The following is a 21,970-nucleotide window of genomic DNA, read 5'->3' as shown; positions in this document are numbered from 1 at the left end:
ATGGCATTTAGATGTCATGTCTGGTTAGTCTCCTTCAATCTGAAATAGTTCTGCAGTCTTTCCTTGATTTCCATAATTTAGAGAATTAAAGATCCATGGCCAGTTATTTTGTACAATGACTTTCAATCTGGGATCTGTCAAATGTTTCCTCAGGTTTAGATTCTGCAATATGCATTTTTGACAGGAATATCACAGAAGTGATGTCATATTCTCGCTACACCACACCAGGAGCACAGGATTTTAGCTGGGCCATGCAACCGTTGACCTCTGGATTAAGATGGTGTATGTCAGGGAGATAATGCACCCTGCAAATATAATGCTCTCCATCAGGTATTCAAGTAAAGCATTTGTTTACTTATATCAAGTGTGGATCCATGGTTTCCTATTTTACCTAACGGGTTGTAATCTGTTAATTAACATTATTTTAACTTTCAAATTGTCCCATGTGGTCAGTGGAGACCTTCAAGCTCCCTTCTGCGACCGTTTTCCACTTTCTTCTTTTCTGGCTTGAGATTCTCCAGGCACTTCTTGTGCTCTTCCTATTCTAGCCTTAGAATAAGCCATTTCTCCTTTCTTTTGGAGAATAGCATTAGAACCAAGTTCCTTTCTTTTGGAGAATAGCATTAGAACCAAGATCTAAGCACTAATGCGCTTGTGGCTACTGGAGTCTTGGAATTAATATAAAGCACTTTTCAGATCCTTTCAGTAGCTATAGCTATATATATATATTATACTAGAGGCCCAGGGCATGAATTTGTGCATGGGTGGGGTCCAGCCAGCCTGGCCCCAATCGGGGTGGATTAAGGCTGGGCCTGTTGGGAGGAGACAGCAGAAGCTAGTTGGCTGGGGGGAAGGGCCATGGGTAAATGGGGTGTTGGAGCCAAATGGGGGCAGGGCTGGCCATGGGGAGGGGCTGTGGGTAGTGGGCCGGCCAGCCCCACCAGGTTGGTATGTGTGTGGGCAATTGGGGATGAAGTTGGCTGGGGGGAGGGGCTGCAGGTGATTGGCTGGCCCTTTCCCCTTTGGGGTAGGAGGGATGATCAGAGGTAGAGCTGGCTGAGGGGAGGGGCTGTGGGCCAATTGGGTTGGTGGGGGCCCATTGGGGGTGGGGCCAGCTGGGGGAGGGGCTGCAGGAGGTTGGCTGGCTGCCCCCCCAACCCCCATTGGGCTGGTTCACTGGCTGCAGTGGGTATCATAGTGACCTATAGTTCTGGTCATTACAGCATTCTGGTTGCTGGCTAGATTTCTATTTCTATTTATTTCTACATCTGTCTTAGTGAATTGAATACATTGAATTCACATTGATAACTTTAAATTCCAATGCAATACAACAGGGTTTATTCTAGTTTTCTTGCTTAACATATAGCTGATTGGCTCCTCCAGCAATAGGAAACCTGACTCCTATTATTTTTATTTATTTATTTATTTTTTAAAATTTTCCCCCATTTTTTTTTATTGATTATGGTATCATATAATTATTCTCATCCCCCCAATCCCATCCCAAGCCCTTCCCTACATATGCCCTCACGCCCCCCCCCCCCCGCTTGTTGTCCATGGCCACTGGCCAGGCCCATGTACTTATTTCATTCTCTCTTCCCACCACCAATCTCTCTCTGCCATCTCCATTGCTGTACGCACAGGATACCTTCATGACTCTGCCTTGTTCTGACACCCTACATCAGGCCACACCCCAATTACAGAAACCCTTCTCAACCCCTGCCTGGTCCCAGCACTCCACACTGGCTGGCTGCCTCAGTGCTGGGATTCCCTCTTCACTCTGCCTGTGCTCTGATGCCCTGTGTTAGGTTTCCACTTCTACCTTCTCATACAATTCTCACCTCCCATTGCTAAGCATACTCTGTGCCTCTGACACTTGTGCCAGGCCACTTTCCTCCCATGGGGGATGCCCTTCTCACCCACGCGTGACTCTGACAACCCACTCTGGACCACTTCAGACTCTACTCCCCCTCCCAAACCACCTGCTGGCATAGATGCTCAACTGCTTGGCTCCACCTAATGGCTGTTCAAGAACTGAAAGAAAAAGGCTAGAAAGGAGGAGGGAAGGACAGAAAAAAGAGAAAGGAAAGGAAAAAGAAAGACATATTGTAGGGAATGGCTATAGGGTTAAGCCTGGGACTGACCTGTTGGCAAAGCCATAAATAAGTCCCAGCTTAGAGAGCACAGCCCTCTCAGCATAATTACGTTTGACCTTATGACACTCCCTAGATCCTTCCTGGGTAGCTAATGGGCTGTGGGAGGTGCAGCAAGTGCTGCCAAAACAAGTGAAACTCACAAGAACATTGTAACTATGGTGACCACTACCTTGTTTATTTCTGACTATAAAATAAAGCATCAGCTTGCCTTCTAGATATTTCTCTTTGGCTTTAGTCAGGAACAGAGATCCACCTAGACCCAGATTATTCTCTTTGTCTTTTCTACATCCTTCGCTGCCATCCCTCAGGCTCGCCGAACCATTGGCTGTGCTGGCACAGCACAAGTATAATATGAGGAAGAAGTTATATTTTGTTATATTTTATTTAATAGGAATAAAGAAATAATCAATAAAAGTTATTACATTTTAACAATGGAGAGGCCGGGTTTCTCTACTGAGTTAGGCCACGTGGAATAGTCCTTCATCATATATCTATGGACAGAGATATAGACATAGATGTAGACAAACATATGCACATATACACACAATAAGAAGACTGAATTAAGCAGGTGTAAGGTCAGCAGCCAGCACTCTTTTTTTTTTTTTTTTTTTTTTTTTTTTAGCACACAGTAGGATTACATTTCATTTGCCTCCACTCTGCTTGAAGTTAGGTCTAACGTCAAGTTATAATTGTATAATTTCCAATGAAATGTTGGTGGAAATGATATAAAGCACTTCTAGAGGGAATAATTTAATGTGGATGCTGTAAGTTAGCAGACAGACTCCTCAATTACCTTCTTCCATTGACATGGAGATTATGAAGTAGTTCTTTATAAGGAGGTGCAATGCTGAGACATTTTATGGCTTTGTAGAGTTAACCAACACAGTAGCAAAATTTCTACAAGGCAGAAATAATTTTTTTTAAAGTTATGAAACTTCTGAGCTGTCTGTTACTGCAGCAAAATTTAGTCCTTATGAGGTTATATAATCTTCATATGATGTTTAAGGTAAATTTATGACTGAAATAAAAGTATAGGTTTCTGTATTTATTTTGTAAAGTCGAGATAAATACTTTGTTCATGAATTTGTCCAAGAGTTATTTCACCAGAAATGTCTATAATTCATGTCTAAAAGCTCTATATGTAATTTTACTAATGTGATCACAGTAATTTCCTGATTCACAGAAAATTAGAGACATCTGTGACACATACAAAACACTAATTCTTGTGGAATAACACAAAGACCTCCTACTTTTATTTAGAATTATGAAGGGTTATCTAGTTTCAGGAAAATATTTTAAAGTTCCTAGAAATCTAGTTCCTAAGTACTTTAAAAAAATCTCAGAATGATAAAATGCCTGCTTTGAGGAAGATAAAATATGTGTAAGAGTCCAGCAAATAATAAATATTAAATTAATATTTTCTGAAGATTAGAATCTTCATTAAATGTTTCATGTAATTACACCAGGTTTTATAAGTGTTATTACCAGAAACAAATAGCAGTAGACTCCCCATTGATGTGGCTTTTCTGTGGTTATGTTTTGAATTTATGCCTTTATGATTTACTACATAAACACCTATGATTTTCCAGCACAGCTTGCTTAGGATGTAGCTACTAGACTTAATTAAAAATTATGGAAGTCTCACCCTTTCACACTAAGTGGATGATACATATCTAAGAGCAATCATAAATTTCTGCCTTTAAAGCATTTCATGACCTTTCAGTGTGAAGCATCATGTCTACAGAAATAATGATCTGGTGAGTTCTGCTAGCACGGCAAAATCTTCATCATGTGACTCATGGGGCAAAAAGTCACTCATTACTAGTCACACAGCAAGTGTCTGCAGAGTATAATGGATTTATAGGAAGCAGGGTGACCACAGATTTAATTTTAATGAAGTTCAGGACATAATCTGAGCTGATAGAGTTTGAAGTCTGAAAGTAACCTATACAAGGTTAGAGTTATTGTTTGACAACACAGATAATATAATTTTCTCTCTAAAAGGGGCTACTTTTCTAATAGGTTCCACTCATACACCTTTTTTTGTGTGTGTAGCAAAAAGATACATTTATTTTATACAGGAATAAAATATGAGACACTACAGAAAATTGGAAATTTTCCTATATATTGACTTTTTAAAAATATATTTTTTTTCTCTCATGATTTAAGCCAAAGAAGTTATATTTTTTGTACAGATGTTACATATACAGATAGCAAGTTGGACCAAATAAGAATACTCTCGGGTTTTTATCACTGTTTCATAAACAGAAAAATATAATAGGTAACCTGAAACCTCATCCAAAATTAAGTATTTCAGAGTATACATAGAGAAACACATGCTTACTACAAATAGAAATCATCATTTGTTCTATGAATGAGAAGAGCCATTCAGCTTAATCACATTTAAATAACATATACCTACATAATCCTAAGACAGAACATGCCTTAATGTGACTGAAGTTGATTTACTTCTGTGTTTTCCTTACTCATGTGTTCTTTTCCAGAATGACAAGAATAAGCATGACACTGTATTACCAAGACACACAGATGCCAAATTAGCATTTGGATATAAGTCTGAGAGACAATTACTAAGAGCCTTCTATTTCCTGACAATGAAGTAAACACAAGCGAGGTATGAATATATGACAAAACATGCTTTATGCACCCAGTAGGATGAAGTGATCAAAGAGCAACATATTTTTTAAATGAGCACAATCTACATATGAGACTGTGGATCTCAGAGCCCCTGGTCAGAAAACTGAATGGTTGAAAATTCATGTAATCAGTTAAGCATCAGCCATGCTGATGTTTATTTTTAAATTAAGTTTATTATTGAATATATTTGCCTATTTATAAGGTGGAGTGTGATTTCAAAGAGAAAAACTGACTGGTAAAAGAGAGAAAACCCAATGAAACCTGACATCTGGAATTGTAGGAGCCATTTTTAGACCTTTTCACAAGTTTAATGCTTTGAACTGGAAAGAATTTGAATTATTAGGTAGGAAAAAAGGCAGAGTGAGCTCATGTTTAAAAGTCTTTCTTCTTTTATTAAAGACTAGAGGCCCGGTACATGAAATTCATGCATGAGGGGGAATCCCTCAGCCCCGCCTGCACCCTCTCTAATCTGGAACCCCTCAAGGCATGTCTGACTGCTCTTCCCTGCCGGCCTGATTGCCCCTAACCGCTCTCCCCTTATTGCCCCTAACTGCCTCTGCTTTGGCCCCCACCACCATGTGTCAAGAAGGATGTCCGGAAGATATCTAGTCTATCCAGTCTGTTAGCATATTATCCTTTTATTAGTATAGATTTTCTTTTAAGATTAATTTTGGGGAACAGAAACAAAAGGAGTTTTAGGGATAAAATAGGCAGTTTTAGGGATTTTTCTGAATGAAGAGGGTCCAGGGGGGAGGAAGGCATAGATGAGGGGTTGGAGCCACCAGAAGGCATACATTCACAGCAGGGGGGAAAAATGGGGGGTGCCACAGGATAAGGGGAGAGGAAGACTTCCATTCACAGAAGATAAGAAAAAGCCACAGGGTATGGGGGAAAAAGGAAACAAACTTTCCCAGAGAATAGAGAAATGCTGACAAATGGGAGAAAGGAAAACAGATTTTCACAGAAGACAGAGAATTTTATTATACTACTGAAGCAAGAGAAAATAGGAGGACAACATGTAGGATTTGGGCTTTGAAGCTGATATTCTGCAAAAGAGTGACCAATGAGAAGGGAGTGTCAAGAGATAACTACAGCCTTTATAAACATTAGCAACAAAGAACTTAGTGGGTTACCCTCTTGGGACCCCCTCCCTACCAGGGAGTCTGTATTTGCTTTCAATAAATTTCTACCCTTCTCATCTATTGATACCATCTCTTATCTGGGGCTTCATTCTTCAAATCCGTCTGGACAAGGACCCAGAAAAGAAATCACCCTTTCATCCTGCTCAGGAAAACAACCCAAAAGAGAAGCAAGATGTCAGGTACGTTAACACATATAAAATCTCCTTGGATTGCTGGATTTTTGGAAGTTGATTTTTCTATAGAATCATCTTACCCAGGCAAGACAAAGAAAATGCATGCCAACTTCTGAAAGGAACCCAGGTGCCTTCTGAAGCTGGTAACCTTACCTTCTTCGCCCGCATAAGCCAGAATGGACCGAGATCGTATCTGTTTCCCTTCTGTGGTTTTCCCTGAGCAGGTGTGTGAGCAGGAAGACCAGGAAGACCACATGGTGAGCACACAGTCCCTTGGGCACGGGGCATAACAGGCGACAGGGATGGGGAAGATAGCATCTCTGCACAGCTGTCTGTCAACTTCTTCTCCTGGGAAAGACATCATCATCGTCAACAATCTATCACATATCTATGTAAAAAGCCAGCGACCAGAATGTCCTAATGACTGGTTGCTATGTTGCCCACTACGGCCACCGAACCAACCCGATTGGGGTGGCCAGTCCCACCTGATTGGCCTCTCTTACCCCGATTGAGGGCAGGGCGGCTGACCAACCCCCCAATGGACCCCCACCACCCTGATCAGCCTGAAGCCCTTCCCCCAGGCCGGCCCCACCCCTGATTGCCCCCCCCCCCCCCCCCCCCCCCCCCCCCGTAGGGACAGAGCCAACCTGTCAACTTCCTGTAGCAACCTCCCCTCTAGCTGGCCCTGCCCCTGATGGATCTCTACCACCCTGATTGGCTTGTGGCCCCTCCCCCAAGTTTAGCTCCACTTCCGATCAGCCCCCCTACTCTGGTCAGGGGCAGGGCCAGCCAGCCCATCACCCACAGCCCCTGCACACATCTGACCCCACCCCTAATCAGCCTCTACTACTGATCAGGGTGTGCTAGCCGGCCAACCTCCTGCTGTTACCTCCTCCCAATGGGCCGGCTGGACCCCACCCATGCATGAATTCATGCACTGGGCCTCTAGTTTTTAAATAAATGTAAAATGAGCAATTGAAACCAATTACTTATGTATTAGGTTATTTCCCTTTTGTTCTTAGTTAAATATAAATGCAAAAGAGTGACCAGCCAGATGTTAAAACCACACCAGAAAAAATATATATTATTTATTATATATATGTCCATATATATGAGTGTGTGTGTGTGTGTGTATATATATACATATATATATATATATAGATATAGATATAGATATATATAGATATAGATATAACCACTAGTATATATATCTTATATCAAGCTTAGCTATATAGAGATCAAGTACATTGTTGAAAGTATTTGTATGCTGCAGATACTTTCCCAGTAAGTGATTTTACACTTATAAGAAGGAGCTTCAATTAAATGTTTTCCTCTTTATTTAGTTATTGGAGATGAGCCATCACTTATAAATAATGACTCTATCCATAGAAGGAATCATATGTTTTCATGATCCAACTCATAGGTATCTCTATTTGCAAACACTCCTGTGACACCCAGAGAATTTAATTAAATGTTTATTCTTTTTCTTTCATTAAAAAATTAGTTCATTAATTGGAAAAAGCCAGAAATGTAAATGACAGGGTAGCATTATAAAAGCACTATTTAAGGAGGACCCATTGTGGGAGGGCAAAAATGACACAGTAAGGAAATGGCAGAATTATTATGGTGTCCCTTACGTGCTTAAAAATCTCCAGTGACTTCTGATTTTTAAAAAGTTTACAGAACCTCAAACGACCTGGCTGTTGTGTACACTTCTAGCTTCATCTCACTCTACTTCTTCCCTTGCCCTGGAAACTCATTTGCTATTTGTTGAATGAATATAATGAATTATACAACAGGCCAATGAGAAAGAAAATACCGTTGCTGTTAATAGATGCCAAAGATAACTGAAAGAATTACAAAGAAATAACCAGAATAGAGTGGAAAAAGTCTCAATTAGGTAGCTTAGCTGGTTTATGTAGGGTGCTAATGAGGTCAATAGAACAAAGTGAAATGATATACAAACAAGCAAAAAATAATCTATTTTGCCACAGAATATAACCATAATTTTGGGTGAATATCAGAAATGTGTACCCTAAGGTGATAAAGGGTGACTATCTATGCCACCCTTCATCACTATTAAAAAAACTCAAAGCTGTTTCTCACTGATGGAAGGTTGGGCATCAACTTAATGTATAATCCTTTATTCCTATATTTGGAAAACAAGACAGAAAACCAGAAGGCAATTGAAATGCACTTACGTATTAATTAGAGGCCAGATGCACAAAGATTTGTGCAAGAGTGGGCCTTCCTTCCCCTGGCCACTGGCACTGCCTTTACTCTGGCCGGAGCCGCCTTTCAGCTGCCCAGAGGCCCATGTAAATGGTAATGGTAGTAAGATACTACATATCTAATAGTTATGTTAAATGATGCTCGAACCAAAGGCCTGCTTTGCAATTATATAACTCCATCCCCCCTGCCCCCCAATCCCATGAAACTCTGGGCATTTTAACCAAATCTGCAAAATGTATACTTTACATGACATATAGAACACAGGACTAAATGAAGTAACAAATGCCCACATATTACAGCTTACATCTTACGTTGAAGCACATCTGCACATCTGGTTTAATTTGTTTGTGATAATCTAAAAGGTTGAAAAAATGAAAATGCTTTGGATTTCTTTTTATGAATTCAAAATGGGATTTAATATTTAAGTTACTCTCTCTCCACTTATCCCTTTTCTTTGAAAATATAATTTTAAGACTGTTTTTAATAACTCACCACTTTAATCATCTTGAAAGAAGTATTTTGACATCTTTAAAGTAACTTGAAAATTTCCCCTTGTTTGGCCTATTTTCATGAACACCGCCAAACTCTTTCATATACTCTTCTATAAGATATTCTTTCACTCTACTGTGTTTCCTATTACCAGGATAAGGGAATTGAACATCTGCTGGAAGTAATTACACTAAAAATTCATGAAGATTTCCATAGAAATAATGCAAAATGAGAATTGGGGTAAGAGGGTAGACTCTTTTTTTTCATTGGTAAAAGTATATACTAAACATTTTTGCATTCATTGTGCTGCAGCCTAAATATAATATAAAATGTAAATCTTGGTTTATCAAGTTTTTTTTTTTATTGTTTCCAGGTTTCTATAATTTAAAAACTTAGTCAAGACACAACATTAATACATTAAAAATATAATAATTGTGTTTTAATGTAAGGCATATACATATTAGCACTACTCCCTAAATGTTCCTTGCATTATCCTGATTTGTTTTTAATTACAGAAATGTGCAGATTGTTATGGTTGGTTTTTAACACACACAGTAGTGGTATGTGCATCATACCCCCAGAAGGCACTGCAAAATCAAAACTCGGCAATGTAATGGAATTAAAATGGGGGTGAACAGAAAGGAGTAATAAAAGCACAGAGACACCAGATATAAAGCCAATATTTAAAAAGTACAACATGCTATTTAGAAACTCTCGAGTTTTGTAATTTTGAGATCAGATTCTTCTTGCCAAACCTACACAAACTCTACAATAATCCTGAGAAGTATTATTGAGTTGCTGATGTCTTTTGTATTCATCAGGCATTATCTTAAAAATTCATATTGACTTTGATAAAGTCCTAATTATTTGATAACATATATTGAGTTACTACTTGATAACATATAATTTTTAAAAAGACTAAGATGGGAATATAATGGAGTCTCATATTTGCCTGGCTCTTTCTAGAAAGCACTTTCGTATAAAAATTTTATCTGAACTTTAACATAACTGACAGATACGTAGTATCTTACTACCATTTACCAACTACATGTTCTTGAGCCATTTTACCTGTTGTAAGATACAGCTTCCTAATTTTCAAAATGGAAACTAATAATAATATTTATCTTATTCTACCATTATGCATATTAAATGAGAAAAAAATTTAAGCCAAATGTCTTGCCCAGTGTCATGACTGAAAAAATGCTATCTATTTTACCAATACCATCTCTTCATCATCACCTTCTGTTAGTGGAAGAGTTGACAGTTCTACCATACCACTATGGGAGTGGATCTGCTCCATTGTAAGCATCACTGCGTGTCAATAAACTTGAATTCATGTGCTTACTCATCCTTTTCCTAATTCTGCTCATAAATTGGCTTGCAGAAAGATATTAGCAAATACCATTGCATTTGACTCACAGAATGATCTAATTCAGTGATTTTGTATTGTCCTTTTTGTTAAAGTGCTAAGGTTGTAAGGAAATATAGAAATCCAAGGAAAAGTAATTTATGAAATTATAACTATTACATTTTCTGGCTCATGTTTTGAAAATTATTTAGAGTTGTGTTATAAATAACTTCTGGGCATTAATCAAAAATTTTAATCGAAAATTATACCAGAGAATATTCAGCTCACAGTGATAAGCACAATTTCTAAAACGTGGAATCCTACAATGCTCCTTTAATCTCCTTTCTCTATATAAACTAAATAATTTACATAAACTTTTAAACACTGTAAACTGAACAGCTGCACACATGAGTTGCAGTCAGCAAGCCTCTCAGACATTTTCTAGATAAAAGGTAAAACGTTTCTTCTTCAAGTGCTATGAGGCAGTTACATTGAGAAATATTACAGTACTAAATGGGAGAAATTATGCTATTAAATGAAAGAAATTATATATTAGGGTCGTGCTGAGGAGTTATCAATATAATTAACAAAGCAGTCACATTTATTATGATCTACTGGCTTATTTATTTTAACTTTAAAAGCTTATGTATACAGGGAGTTCCACATCAAACATGTCATTAGAATTCCATTACTCTGTAATAAACACAACTCCTGTGTTCTCTTCAGCCAAGTATTTTGCACGTCCTAGTCTTGCCATCCCCTCATGGTACCTTGTGGGGCTCTCTGTGGATAAGGGCCATTGGGTGGCTTTCCTTTTTGCTTTGTTCCTTTTGGTTGTTGTTGTTCAAGTCTTGGTTACCTCACATTCCCTCTCTGAGGGAGCCTCACATTTCCAATCTGTCCTGCAAATTATCTACCAAACAGTCTGCCAGCCACACCGCTGTGAGTCCATTACGCCCTCAAACGATTCCCTGTAGCTCTCCAGATCATGCATGCATATTCATGTCTATTGTGCTTTAAGACATCCCGCCATCTGGCCCCACTTGACATACCTTGTCTCGTCCATTTCCCATGCCCTGGTTCATTGGCAACTAGACTAGGCTCAGGGGACCTCACTGCCTAGAAAAGGATGACTTGGAGCCTTTATCAACTCTTTAGGACTAAGTTAAAAATCAATTTTAGTTTTCAAAAATTCTTATTGAAAACATTTTTACTACCTCTCTTTCTCCATGCCTACATTTTGGATTTCTTTGTTATTATCAGAAATAAAAACAAAGTAAAATTATTCTACAGATAGCTATTATAAGATCACAATGTGCAAACAATAGGATAATCAGAATAGGAATTTTAAAAAAATTGTTAAATAAACCTATACTTGACTTTGGAATTTTGCCCAAAATTAAAGATATTTTGCCCAAATGATGGAGATATTATGTTTATCACATAAAACATTCATAAATAAACAGTGTAAAATGTTGTCCCATTGATGGAGGCTCATGAAATCATTTGGTCTTGCCCTGCCATGGTATTAGTGGTGAGTTAATTAAATGTTTGGTCAAATATAGCAGGCTAATTTTTAAGCTGATTTTGAATGGCCTGAGAATGATGTTATAAATACTCCAAATGGCCCTTGGCAGAAAAAAAGGTTCCCCACCCCTGCTTTAGAAGTTGCTGCCTGAGGATCTGGCTTCTAAGCAGTCTGAAACTAGATATGACTGAGATCCATCCCTCTGGAGCATATGTAATAACTAGATAAGTAAGCTTTGGGGAGACACTGGCACCATATGATTATGAGGATAAATGTCAAAAATATAAACCATAAGTCAATAAAGAAAGAAGAGAAATAAATAACACATACACATATGGATCTTTGCTAAAAATCAGTTTTGATTCTAAGGAGACAAGGCTAATGTTCACTTAGAAACTGACAGCACTTTTATTTCCCAATTCTATAGAAGCAGCTAAACTGTATTAGTGAAGACAACATAAAGCCAATTTGAGTACTTTCTAGTGGAAAACTGTATCTTCTAGCATGGTGTACCAAGATAATGCTTGCATAAAAGTCCTTTAAAAAAATCAAAGGACTTTAGAGAAATCTTTAAAAAAATGTTTGGTTTATGTATACATACAAAAAAGGAAACAGAGTTTGCCTATAAGATCAAACCAGGAGAGAAAGCAAAGGCAGAGCGAGTTCCATAGCTAATATGCTAATTGGACTTTTGAAGTTTTTCCCTGCGGGAAGGAGTAATAAGCTGTTCTACTTGGATTTGGATGGACTTACAAAGCTGGAGGGAATAGGGATGGATGAGATGAAATACACAGAATTAAAATAACAGGGGTTTAGGTGTTCACATTTTTAGACAAGTTAAGTTACTGGCAAGTCAATGCAAAGAATAACAATAGAGACTCAAGCAAGGAAATTTTCTGAGCTATTCTTTAACATCATAAATTTTTCAAGTGATCAATTCTACAATAAGTCAGAAGTATAAAGAAATACTATGTTCATATGTGAATATCATGCTTCTGATTTTCCGTCTGATGGGACATGAACATAAAATCACAACCTGGAACTAATCCTTGCTAATATTTATGGGCACTTCAGTGTGATGGGAATTAAGTTCCTTATAGATTTTAAGTGATGTAATTCTCAACAACCCTATGAGGTTGACAGGTTATTAGTAGTATACTCATATTCTAGAGAAGCAAACTAAGGCATCAAAATCACCTTGGTTGGAGTGGCTCACTGGTTGAGTGTTGACTTATAGACCAGGAGGTCAAAGTTTGTTTCCTGGTCAGGGCACATGCTCAGGTTGTGAGCTTAATTCCCAGTGTGGGGCATGCAGGAGGCAGTTGATAGATGATTCTCTCTTATCATTGACTAGAAGCCCAGGGCACAAAATTCATGGATGGGAGAGGGGGTCCCCTCAGTCTAGCCTGCACCCTATCCATTCCAGGATCCCTTAGGGTAGGGGTGTCGAACTCAATCAGAGAAGGGGCCAAAATCTAAAATCCAGCCTAAATCGCGGGCGGGCCGAATGGTTTACTGAACAGTCATAAACTGTCATTGTGATGGAAACGCAGCAGAGTGCAGTGATGACAGCGCGGTGCGGGCCACATTGCAAGGCCTGGCGGGACGGATTTGGCCCGCGGGCCTTGTGTTTGACACATGTGCCTTAGGGGCTGTCCAACTGCTTGTTTAAGCTTGATCACGGGCCTAAACTGGCTGTCAAACATCCCTCTCACAATCCTGGACTGCTGGCTCTGATTTGCTCACCTGCCTGCCTGCCTTGTCACCCCTAACTGCCCCCCCGCCAGCCTTGTTGCCCCCAACTAGCCCCCCTGACAGCCTAATCACCCACAATTGCACCCCTCACTGGCCTGATCACCCCCAACTGCACCCCTCTCTTGGTCTCCCCCCACCAGCCTGGTCACCTATTACTGCCTCCCCTGCCAGTCTGGTTGCCCCAGGCAGCCTACTGTTCAGTTATTTGGTCATACCTCACCTACACCCTGCTGGCCTGGTCACCCCACACAGCCTGCTTGTTCAGTCATTTGGTTGTCCCTCACTAACCCCCCTGCAGGCTTGGTCATAGGCAGCCATTTTGTGAGGGTGGATGGTCAATTTGCATAACACCTCTTTATTACATAGGATGTTTCTTTTCCTCCCTCTCTGAAATTAATAAAAATACATTTAAAAAAAATCAATATGCCCAATGTTACACTGTGCTGTCTTTCTTACAATATGAGTGAACTAATTTAGTTACCTATCCTTTCTTGTGATTTTCCAATAGAACACTGTTATTTGCATATAATCACAGAAATCAGAGGAAAAGAAAGATTGGGAGACATCTAGTTTAAAAATTATGATATAAGGCCCAAAGAAAATACTTGCCCAAGATCATAACACAAATTAATGATATAGTTGGGTTTCTAGTATTCATTTAGTGATCATATGGAACTGAGATTTACAGATGTAACACTTGTTATTTTCTCATAAAAGATGCTATTACAGAGATTACATATGTACCTCACAGCATTATGCTCAATTATCTGATGCACCAAGAAAACAAAAATAAATTACACTTTTCCCAATGGCAACATTCCTCTGCTATGTAAACTGCTTACAATAATTTTGAGAAGAAATACTATCTAATTTTTATAAGTGAAAAACCTGCACACATCAAATATAAAAGCAGCAAATCTCACTCCAATATACATGGGGTTATAAACACCCAGTGGGATTCTTCTTGAAAGTGAAACAAAACGATCGAAGACATTCAGCCAACTGAGAGTAGACCCAAAGTCAACAACCTGGGAATAGGAAAGATAATGTTCTTGGCCTGATAAAGTAATTGAACCTATACAAATAAAAGAACTGAAGCTAAACAATTTGGAGACTTTATTACAGAAGACAATATAGAAACTATGGATCCAGAAATTGACATAAATCAATAAGCTAATTTTAATTTTAATAGGTATATATCTGCTGAGATAGGCAAGATGTTTTGGCACATCTCCCAAATTTAAAATTAATGGTACTGATAATAATTCACTTCATTCCATTTCCCCTGGGGACATTAGAAATAAGATAGTTCCTGAAGAATCAGTTCAAACAAATTCAACCCCCATTCAGCATTGTTTCAAAGATAGCATGGACACCACAGATCATCCATTTGGTAAACACTTTTTGTAGTGCAATGTGCTGCCAATAATCTATAATAGTTAATAGCATGTCCCACTCAGAAAACGTTTTTCTTAAGGATAACTGACCAGGTAAACTATTAAGTTCATATGAGGCAACAGAGACTGCAGAGATGTAGGTATGTTTCAGAACTCGCAATTGCTGAACTCAGCTGTGGCCATCATGTTCTTATCACATTTAGTGGGTGGATTTGACAGAAATATCATTGCCTAGGAAAAGTCTTGACTTTATGAAGCTTTAGAGGATGACAAAATTCAATTATTCTTTGAAAGGAGGTTGAACTTAGTGTCCTCAATATGAGAGGATTAAAATTCGTTGATAAAGAGAAATAATAATTAAAAATTTTAGCTCATCAGCATCCTAATGTTTCTCTTTTAAATGTCTTAAAAATGTATAATTCCTAATTCCAAGTATCTATTCATAATATGTGATATAAGACTTGAATTATTTAAGTATTTAAAAGAACTCAGGCCTGGCCCACGTGGCTCAGTGGTTGAGCACCGAGCCATGAACCAGGATGCTGAGGTTCAATTCCTTATCAGGGCATAAATCCACAAATCCTGGTTGTGTGCTCAATCCCCAATGGGGAGCATGCAGGAGATAGATGATCAATGATTCTCTTTCATCATTGATGTTTCTATCTCTCTCTCCCTCTCCTTTCCCCTCTCTGAAATCAATGAAAACATATTTTTTTAAAAAAACTGAACTTAGGTACAACTTATGTTTCCAAAATCTAACAGCAATTTTGCAAAGAAACATTTTTTTTATTCAAAAGAGTTGTGAAGAACAATAAGAGAGAAGGCAAAGTAACTCTTTCAGTTGAATTGAGAATAAAAGCTCTGCCATGGACAGAGCCATTAAAATTAAAAGCAGGTATTTTGAACATACATTTAAGGCAAATAACTAAATACACTAGAAAATTTATATAATTAAAAGACATAGATAGATTCAGGGAGAATCATCTTTTCCATTAGAGTGAAAATAGGAAATTGCATAATATTGATGTGTTTAGTGAATGAGGCTATGGGAAAATTTTCATGATTAAGAGTGAATTAAGGATTTTAAATAATTAGGGAATGAAGCATGCTAACTGAATGCCATTTGTGAAGTTATTGAATTACTGGCATATGCATTACAGCTGGAAATTTGTATATCTGTAGGACTCATTATCTAGTTCCTTTCTGGTAGTGACTTGGCAGGATAAGAACCTGAAATTACGCAGCGCAGAATCTAAGAGTGCTTTACAAAGAGTACCTGGTTTTAAAAGAACTTCCCAAGCAAATTAAATAAACCTTATGGCAATAATAGTCATAATGAGGTCTTGGTGCGATGGCATAATTCCTGAGGCAGGACGAAAGTAGAGGTATCAACACAAACAAATAATTTAACTTCACCAGAGGGACACTATGAAATACAAGCATTGTGATGTTTTTATTTTTTTAAGTTTTTCTGTTAACTAAGCACTTTTCTAGCCAAGAGAATCCTTCCTCCCCCCCCCCCCCCCCCCCCCCCCACTAGCTATGAGGACTCTACTTGATTTATATGGCTACTGTTGTATTTGGCTCATTTGTATCCTGATCTTTTGTTACTGATTCAGCCACTTTCTAGGTTCTGTTTCCACTCTTGCTCTCCTCCCCTAGGCAGTTAGGAAAATGCTCTGAAGACATAATTCTGATTCCATTGGTCCTCTGCTGAAATCTTCCAGTGGTTTCCCATTACTGTACAATCATTTTCCAAGTCCTAAAAGCCCTTGTGATGAGCTGGTTCTTGGCACCTCCACCCTTTTCTTGCTGATTCATCTGCTGCATTCCATGTGGAAAATGATGTGATGTGATAAAATAAATAAATAGATAAATAAATAAATAATGATTATACAAAAAATTCACTTAGAAAATCACTCTGGAGAGGTGCTTAGTAGGAGCCATCGGGATGAATTCATGAGGGTTCAGGAAGCCTCAATTCTATTAGTAATGTTCTGCTTATGTAATTGGATAATGTTTTAATTTAAAGCTTATTTTATCTTTATGCTTTATGGCATTTAACATGCATGAAATATATTTGTATGCATCAATATTTTACAAAAAATTTAAACAGGTGAGCAGTACAATTATTTGGTAAATTAAAAAATAATAATAAATGTACTTAAATAGATTACTTGGTCTCTCTGCTCTAGATTATGATTTTTTTCTTTTAAAAGAATTCAGAGACATGAGGTTGAATGGAGGTTCCAAAACTAAGAATCATCAATATTTGTGGGGGATCTCAGCCTCCAGGAACAGCGACTTCTATTAGTCCATTCCGAATTTACCAGGAAGACGACATTCATCCAATCCTAAACAGACCAGTGCTTCATAGTTATATACATTAAAAACTGGTTTATGTTTACTGTTTTAAATGGCAAAATAAGTGATAAATAAAATTTTAAAAACACTAGCAACAGAGGAAAAGTTTTATATATAAACAGCAATTGCACTAGGAAGCCCATTAGAAAATATTAAATATTAAAGCTTATGCCTTCAACTGAAAGTGGACAAATGTTGCTATGATTTTAGTTCCTTTTGAACCCTGAAATCAATTTGTTTGATTCTATATCAGCCATGTTGGCCTCAAAACATCAAAGTTAGTTCCTGGGTGTGCAATATTTTAACAAAAGCCACAACTCCGACAAGGTTAGCATCAGACAATCATAGGAGATGATGACGGCAAACTGAACCAATTTAAAAAATATATATATATTCTATTGATTTTTTACAGAGAGAAAGGGAGAGAGATAGAGAGCTAGAAACATCGATGAGAGAGAAACATTGACCAGCTGCCTCCTGCACACCCCCTATTGGGGATGTGCCCGCAACCAAGGTACATGCTCTTGACCAGAATCGAACCTGAAACCTTTCAGTCTGCAGACTGAAGCTCTATCCACTGAGCCAAACTGATTTTGGCTGAATGTATTTTTTCCTGTTATCTATTTAATATATCTCTTTTTGACCTCTAACAGTTTTCATCTTGACTTAAAATTATTCTTTCTACCTTTTAGTTGAAAGAAGAGAATTCCACTCTGACCCTGTAAACGTGCAAGACAATATAATAATCCCGAGTGCCATAAATAGCACAAGTAAATAAGATATCTGTGCTTAGTATGAAAATTTCACTTATGATACACTACTCATAAAAACAAATTATTATCATTGCATTTAGATGGATTCATGACCAGATATTGAGTTGTCATTGCAAAAAAATTGAAACTTTAGGGATCTAGTCCATTGTTTTCAGAGATGAATAGACTGAGTGTGTGAAAGGAAAAAAGTCTTGTCCTGTGTTTCAGTGTAACAGAACATAGGGTTAGAATTCAGGTCTCTTTATTCATATTTTAGTAGTCTTCCCAGTACACCTCTGGCAATGATTTTCATACATAATGTCTTAGTTGTATTATTTAGGGATATAATCTCACAAGCTGTTGAGAAGAAAGGAGTACTGTTTTGGCTAAATGAGTTGAAACTTTATAACTGTGACTGGCCAAAACACATTAAGAGCCTGTAAAATACTTTAACAGTATCAATCATGATTTAGACTTTTAGAGGAAACTGTGAGTGAATTAGTAGTGAATAAAAACTGTTTAAACTACATACATTGGGAATGCTGGGTTCTGGTAATTATTTTAAAGTTATTTGCCAATTCCCCTTCCTAATTAGAAACATCTAAGAGTTATTATTTGTACACAATGTTATTTTAAGCTGTATTTTAGCTATAATAGAGTATAATATTTAATTTGTAATTTAATGAACTCACTGAAAACATTTTCAAATCCAACAATCAAGGTAATTACACTCATAAAAATACATACATCCATTAAATGTACTCATACTATAAGAAAATTTAAATGAGTTCATTGACCCATTTCTTGAAATCAGAAAGGCAAAATAGAAGTTAAGTAGGGTTGTGGATTAGGCCTTGCTAATGTCACTGTAATCCAGAAATGACAGTGTAAGAATTGATTAATGACTCCAGATGACCTACTACTGATTTGGTAGCTCTTACAGAGAAGAAATTATAAAAAAGTATACTTTTTGATATAATATAGCCACCCACTCCACCTTCCTATAAAATGAGGCTCTGCAAGACAACTGACCTTGCCCATGTGCAGAGTGACCTTGTTTATCTAGGTGGCAAGGCCAATTTCTGGCTTCAGAGTTAAATGCTAAAAATAATATTTTGGTTATAAATTCTTAATTATCTGAAACATTTTTTCTCTTTTTGTTAAAAAAGACTCTACATGTTACAAAAGGATTAAAGAAAGAGAAAGCAATAGTATATTTCCCCCATCCAAATAATTATTTTTGGATATAAACTATATTGCCATCTGTCACATTTACAGTTGAAGTAGAAGAAGGTATTAATAGAAATATCCAATATAATAAAAGTATAATATGCAAATCAACTGAAATGCCAAATAGCAGAACGACCATCCGGATGACCATCCGGGACCACACTATGACATTCACTGGTGTCAGGCCAGCCAAGACAGGTGCTATGCCATTGGTCTGGCCATCTCCTCGTGATCTAACCACAGAGAGAACTACGGCACCAACTGGCAGGGCCATCAATCAGGGGGGCCCATGATCACTCCAAAGAGGGAAGACCAGGTTCTGGGTGCCTGAGGGAAACTGGTGCCAGCAGCCGGGGGAAGGAAGGCCTACTATTGCATGATTTTTGTGTGCATGGGGTCTCTAGTCCTATCTAATAAAGAGGGCACAAAGATGGTGGTGCCCACAGCAAATAAGGAGGGAATATGCTAATTGACTGCCATGCTCTCAAAGACGGCAGTGCTCACAACCACAAGATGGCAGCACCCAGTCCCCTCAGTCCCCCAGCTGCCCAGAGCCTGCCAGAGGAACAGGCTTAGCCTCAGATGGCAGGGCTGCCTGAGACTCAGGTATTCTAGAGTAGAACTCTTTAAGGTCCCACACCAAATACAGGTGAGTTAATTGAGGCACTCGTTGGTGGGATCTGACTTCTAATTTTTGTCCTTATAGTATTATGAAGCTATTAAAAGCTGTGCTAATCTTCTCAGGCTTGTAGTCATCCCTTTTGTAGTTTCAGATATCCAAAAGAGCTAAAATGATTCAAATCCAAACTTGTATGTTGTTATCATTCTCATATCTTTGACCTATAATTCTTTACTTCCTTATTAGTTATCCGTGATTTCTATAAACATGTTTTCCTACCCTTTCTAATTTTTTTTAGAAGTAGAGTTAGTTTTAATTATTACTTTGTCATTACTAGTAGTGGAAATATTGCTAGTTGTGACTTTAGTAAGCTTAACCTGAGTCTCAATTCACTATTCTATAAAAAAGAAATATACTACTCCCTTTAAACTTTTCTAGTGTATAATTTGCACATGGTAGTAACTCAGACAAGAATTATATTTGGCTTCATCCAAACTTTCTTTACTTACTAGTAGCTTTGTATATCTTTATACACTTGATAATTCATACTCTTTTCCTGGTGTCTCTTTTGATGCATTATTTCATGTTCATCATTTGCTGGTTGCTTTCAACTGGCTTATCATATATAATAAATGGGTAATATGCAAATTGACCCTAACAGTGGAATGACCAGATGACTGCTCAACCAGTCACTATGAGAGGCACTGTTCACCTCTTGGTCCCTTTCCCCAGCTGGCAGGCTCCTATCGCCTGATGGCAAATGGGAAACCAAGGGTGGGTGGTGGGGGACTCGGACAGCACCAGGCCAAGGCCCCTGCCCAGCCAATCATCCCACACACAAAGGGTGATCCATGGTGGGGGTAGGGTCAGCAAGTGGGCAGGAATGGCTGACCTTTCAGTCCCTCCCCCTGGTCGGCAGGCTCTGATCAACCAATGATGAATGGGGAACCAGGGGTGGGTGGCAGTGGGGGCAGGAGGCTCTGTGGGCAACCAGAGAAGATGGCCCTGATTGCAGGCCAGACCTAGGGACTGTACCCATGCACGAATTTCGTACGCTGGGCCTCTAGTACTCATATAAAAACTAATATCTCATGTAAAAACTAATTCATCTAAACAAATTTTCTTCTCAAAGTCATTTACTACTGTGAGTTTAGTTAAATGTCTTCATGTTAATGTTGTTTCTTTAATTACTCAGTCCTTAAATCTTAAAGATAAAAATTCTCAAATTTATTCAATTGCAAAAATCTGATTAGTCCTAAAATGTCACTCACCTATACTGTTTTAGCTCTAGTGTGAAACTTGTGAAATTTAGCCCCATATCTTTGGAGAAGTTTAAATGTCTCCTAATTCCTCTCTCTACTTCCAGATGCTCATACATTCCTTCTATGTTATAGCCTATAAAGTAATACAGTAAGTTTAATATAGCATTTGATAGTATTTTCCCCCAAAAGCCTTCAAGTAAATCTGGTACATTCAAGAATAAATTCCAAGCCATTAAGTAGCATACAGCCCTTCTATAATTGTACGTTATTAACTCTCCCTTCAAATTATCTCCAAACTACTTTCAGATGAAATTTCCACCACTCTGTATATATCAACTTATGTATTTTCTCCCCAACATAGACCCATTCTTCCTTCTCTCAACTTTATTGAATCCTTCACACCATAAAATGCTGAGTCAACCTGACCACCTCTGTGAAATCTTCCTGACCACTATTCCTGGAAGTAATCCCTTTTTCTGAAAATCTGTAACATCCATGGGGATGCAATACAGTGCTTTCAGAGACTGCAGTTGTCAAATGGAGCTATTTAAATTATTTTCCAGATGCACAAGCTTGAGGAAGTTACTAGTTTCTCGTCTGCAAAATGGAGTTAAGCCTGACTGGCATGGCTCAGGGTTGAGCATTTACCTATGAACCAGGAGGTCATGGATTGATTCCCAGTCAGGGCATATGCCTGGGCTGTAGGCTCGATCCCCACTGAGGGACATGCAGGAGGCAGCTAATCAATGATTCTCTATCATCATTGATGTTTCTATCTCTCTCTCTCCCTCTCCTTTCCTCTCTGAAATCAAAAATATATTTTATAAAAAAGTTAATACTAACTCTTTTGGAGGGCTCTTATAAAAATTAC

The 21,970-nt window shown here is 38.1% G+C and overlaps 1 protein-coding gene across 3 annotated transcripts in view; it reads right to left on the bottom strand.

Moving 5' to 3' along the window:
- THSD7A (thrombospondin type 1 domain containing 7A) overlaps window positions 1-21,970 on the bottom strand; it is a 299,368-nt gene that overhangs the window by 92,035 nt on the left and 185,363 nt on the right. For all 3 annotated transcript variants that reach the window (XR_006740961.1, XM_045578315.1, XM_036429312.2), the window contains exon 7: window positions 6,277-6,471. Coding sequence is in view for 2 of the 3 variants with exons in the window: in XM_045578315.1 (XP_045434271.1) it covers window positions 6,277-6,471 (195 nt within the window). In the remaining variant the exon portion in view is untranslated. The remainder of the gene's footprint in view (window positions 1-6,276; window positions 6,472-21,970) is intronic.

Source organism: Pipistrellus kuhlii, unplaced genomic scaffold (assembly GCF_014108245.1).
Source record: "Pipistrellus kuhlii isolate mPipKuh1 unplaced genomic scaffold, mPipKuh1.p scaffold_m20_p_10, whole genome shotgun sequence".
NCBI classification, from domain to species: Eukaryota; Metazoa; Chordata; class Mammalia; order Chiroptera; family Vespertilionidae; genus Pipistrellus; species Pipistrellus kuhlii.
This window is presented reverse-complemented; position numbering and strand designations above follow the sequence as displayed.